Source organism: Montipora capricornis, chromosome 1 (assembly GCF_036669925.1).
Source record: "Montipora capricornis isolate CH-2021 chromosome 1, ASM3666992v2, whole genome shotgun sequence".
Lineage (NCBI taxonomy): Eukaryota > Metazoa > Cnidaria > Anthozoa > Scleractinia > Acroporidae > Montipora > Montipora capricornis.
Window position 1 is genome coordinate 30162377 of NC_090883.1, and position 2500 is coordinate 30164876.

The 2500-nt window shown below is 34.8% G+C and overlaps 2 protein-coding genes across 8 annotated transcripts in view; one reads left to right on the forward strand and one right to left on the reverse strand.

The window, feature by feature from the left end:
* The window catches only part of LOC138038315 (striated muscle preferentially expressed protein kinase-like), a 390347-nt gene that overhangs the window by 191966 nt on the left and 195881 nt on the right, over nucleotides 1-2500 (reverse strand). The gene's annotated exons all lie outside the window — the stretch shown is intronic.
* The window catches only part of LOC138038145 (neurogenic locus Notch protein-like), a 63055-nt gene that overhangs the window by 33979 nt on the left and 26576 nt on the right, over nucleotides 1-2500 (forward strand). For 4 of the 7 annotated variants that reach the window (XM_068883972.1, XM_068883998.1, XM_068883985.1 and 1 more), the window contains 2 exons: nucleotides 34-150; nucleotides 673-789. In XM_068883972.1, the coding sequence (XP_068740073.1) occupies nucleotides 34-150; nucleotides 673-789 (234 nt within the window). The remainder of the gene's footprint in view (nucleotides 1-33; nucleotides 151-672; nucleotides 790-2500) is intronic. The other 3 variants (XM_068884011.1, XM_068883979.1, XM_068884002.1) reach the window with 1 other exon arrangement.

A 2500-nucleotide genomic window follows, 5' to 3' on the forward strand; every position in this document is an offset into this window, starting at 1 on the left:
TCGGTACGCATGTACTTTGCGTATTACTTCCAGATATAAATGAATGCTTAACAAACAATCCATGTAAAAATGGGTCCACATGTGTCAACAACATTGGTGGTTATCAATGTCTCTGTGTTCCGGGATACACTGGGTTTCACTGTGATCAAGGTACGTTTCCTTGTCTTGCTTTGTTTCAAAAGTATCCCTGCACCTTTGTTTTGAAGGATTTCTTTAGAAAAATGGTAAGCCTTTGGCTTGTGGCAGGGTCGTAACGAGGTATATTTTTTCGTAACGGATCCCATATTTTTACCCAAAATTTTCATCCCTGATCCCAAAAATGATGAGAATTTTGATCCGCGAAACAAGTACAAATATTCCACGATATTGTACAGTTAGTTATTGTCCACTTGGTTTGTTGCCCCGCGATCTGTCATGCGTTCTCGGTTGTTTACAGTCCATTTGCGAGAAATTTAGCGTAAAAAAGTTGGATAAGAAATAGCTTATTAGATATTTTGGTGTGTAGTATCGCTGAGTATTTTTACACGTTGTTTGGGTGAGCGGGCTCGTCAAAATGCAGCACAACTTGTAAAACTACTCAGCGATACTACATACACACACAAAAAGCTAATGAGATGTATATATATATATATTTATGTATATTAATGCATGTACTTTGTGTATTACTTCTAGATATAAATGAATGCTTAGCAAACAATCCATGTAAAAATGGGTCCACATGTGTCAACAATATTGGTGGTTATCAATGTCTCTGTGTTCCGGGATACACTGGGCTTCACTGTGATCAAGGTACGTTTCGTTGTCTTGCTTTGTTTCAAAAGTATCCCTGCATCTTTGTTTTGAAGGATTTCGTTAGAAAAAAGGTAAGCCTTTGGCTTGTGGCAGGGTAGTAACGAGATTTTTTTTTTTTTGTAAGTGATCCCATATTTTTACCCAAAATTTTCATCCCTGATCCCAAAAATGATGAGAATTTTGATCCGCGAAACAAGTACAAATATTCCACGATATTGTACAGTTAGTTATTGTCCACTTGGATCGTTGCCCCGCGATCTGTCGTGCGTTCTCGGTTGTTTACAGTTCATTTGCGAGAAATTTAGTGTAAAAAAGTTGGATAAGAAATAGCTTATTAGATATTTTAGTGTGTAGTATCGCTGAGTATTTTTACACGTTGTTTGCACTATGAAAATGAAATCACATGAAAATGCCATGAATTTTTCATGGCATTTTTAGAGTATAATCAGTGCAATTTAATTACTTATTAATGGAACATTCATGATCTTGATAATGGGAATTTCATAGTCGTTAAGCCCATGGTTTTTGGTACGTTTCATGGCCATGATAAAACCATTATTTTTGAGAAATTCATAGTTTTTTCATGCCATACTTTTCACAGGCTTTTTGTTGCTATGAAAAACCCATGGTTTTTCCAGGATGGAGGGCTGTTGTTTTAATGGATTTTTAATGGTATCCTTTTAACATGAATTTCATGGGGTTTGGTTTTCATGGCCCATGAAATTATCGTGAAACGTACCAAAAATGATGGCCATGATAATTTTAATGGTATTTTTAGGCCATTTTCATGTTTTAGTGGCCACTAGGTTTATGATGCCATGAATAATATTCTAGTGCATTTTCATGGTGTTGAAACCATGAAAATGCTGTTTAAACCATCAAATGTCATGATGATACAGCCTAGGCATACCTTTGTACTGTTTTCCTCATAAAAATTAGAACTACATGTAGCACTCATAGAAGTAGTGCATGGGCACTAAATATAAAACCATTATGAAAGCCACTAAAAAGTTAAAAAACTGACAAGTTTATTAAACAAAAACTTATTTATTCATTTGTTACTGAATCAAGATAGACCCTTGCCAAATAACTGTGGGAATTCCAAATAGTAAAAAATGCTCACTTGGAATTCTAAATTGTGCAAATTAGCTTTAAATTTCTTGGAATTAGACCAAAGATTTGGGCAATAGCTGGAATGTTCTTGAACAAATCAAGAAAATAACTGAGAAATAGAAGTGCACATGTGGAACTCAAGAAACAAGGTTATAGTATTCTGCTCCCGTAAAATAATATTCCAGCAAATCAGAAATGTGCTGGAAACGTTTTACTATGTGCAAAGAAGCCACTGCGGTCAAGCTATTAACAGTTACTACCATACTGTAGCTCAGACAAAAAAATAGAATACATTTAAAAGCAGTTAAATCTTTTATTGTATGTACTCAAACATTTAATTCATGTCAAAATCTTTGGATTGGATTCTTGTTTTAAATTTAAATGAACAAAAGCTCTTAAACATGATAAGTCACAGAACTAAACCAAGCCTGCAAAGAGAGATCCCCAAGTGTACATCAAACCATAAATGTAAATGTCAAGGAGACAGAATTGCCTGCTTAGCATTTTTGTCTGCTGTAAAGGACCTTTCCTTGCTGTCCCATCAAATAATTATTTTTTTTTTCAGGACGTGTCTCTTCATACTCTTTCATGGCAA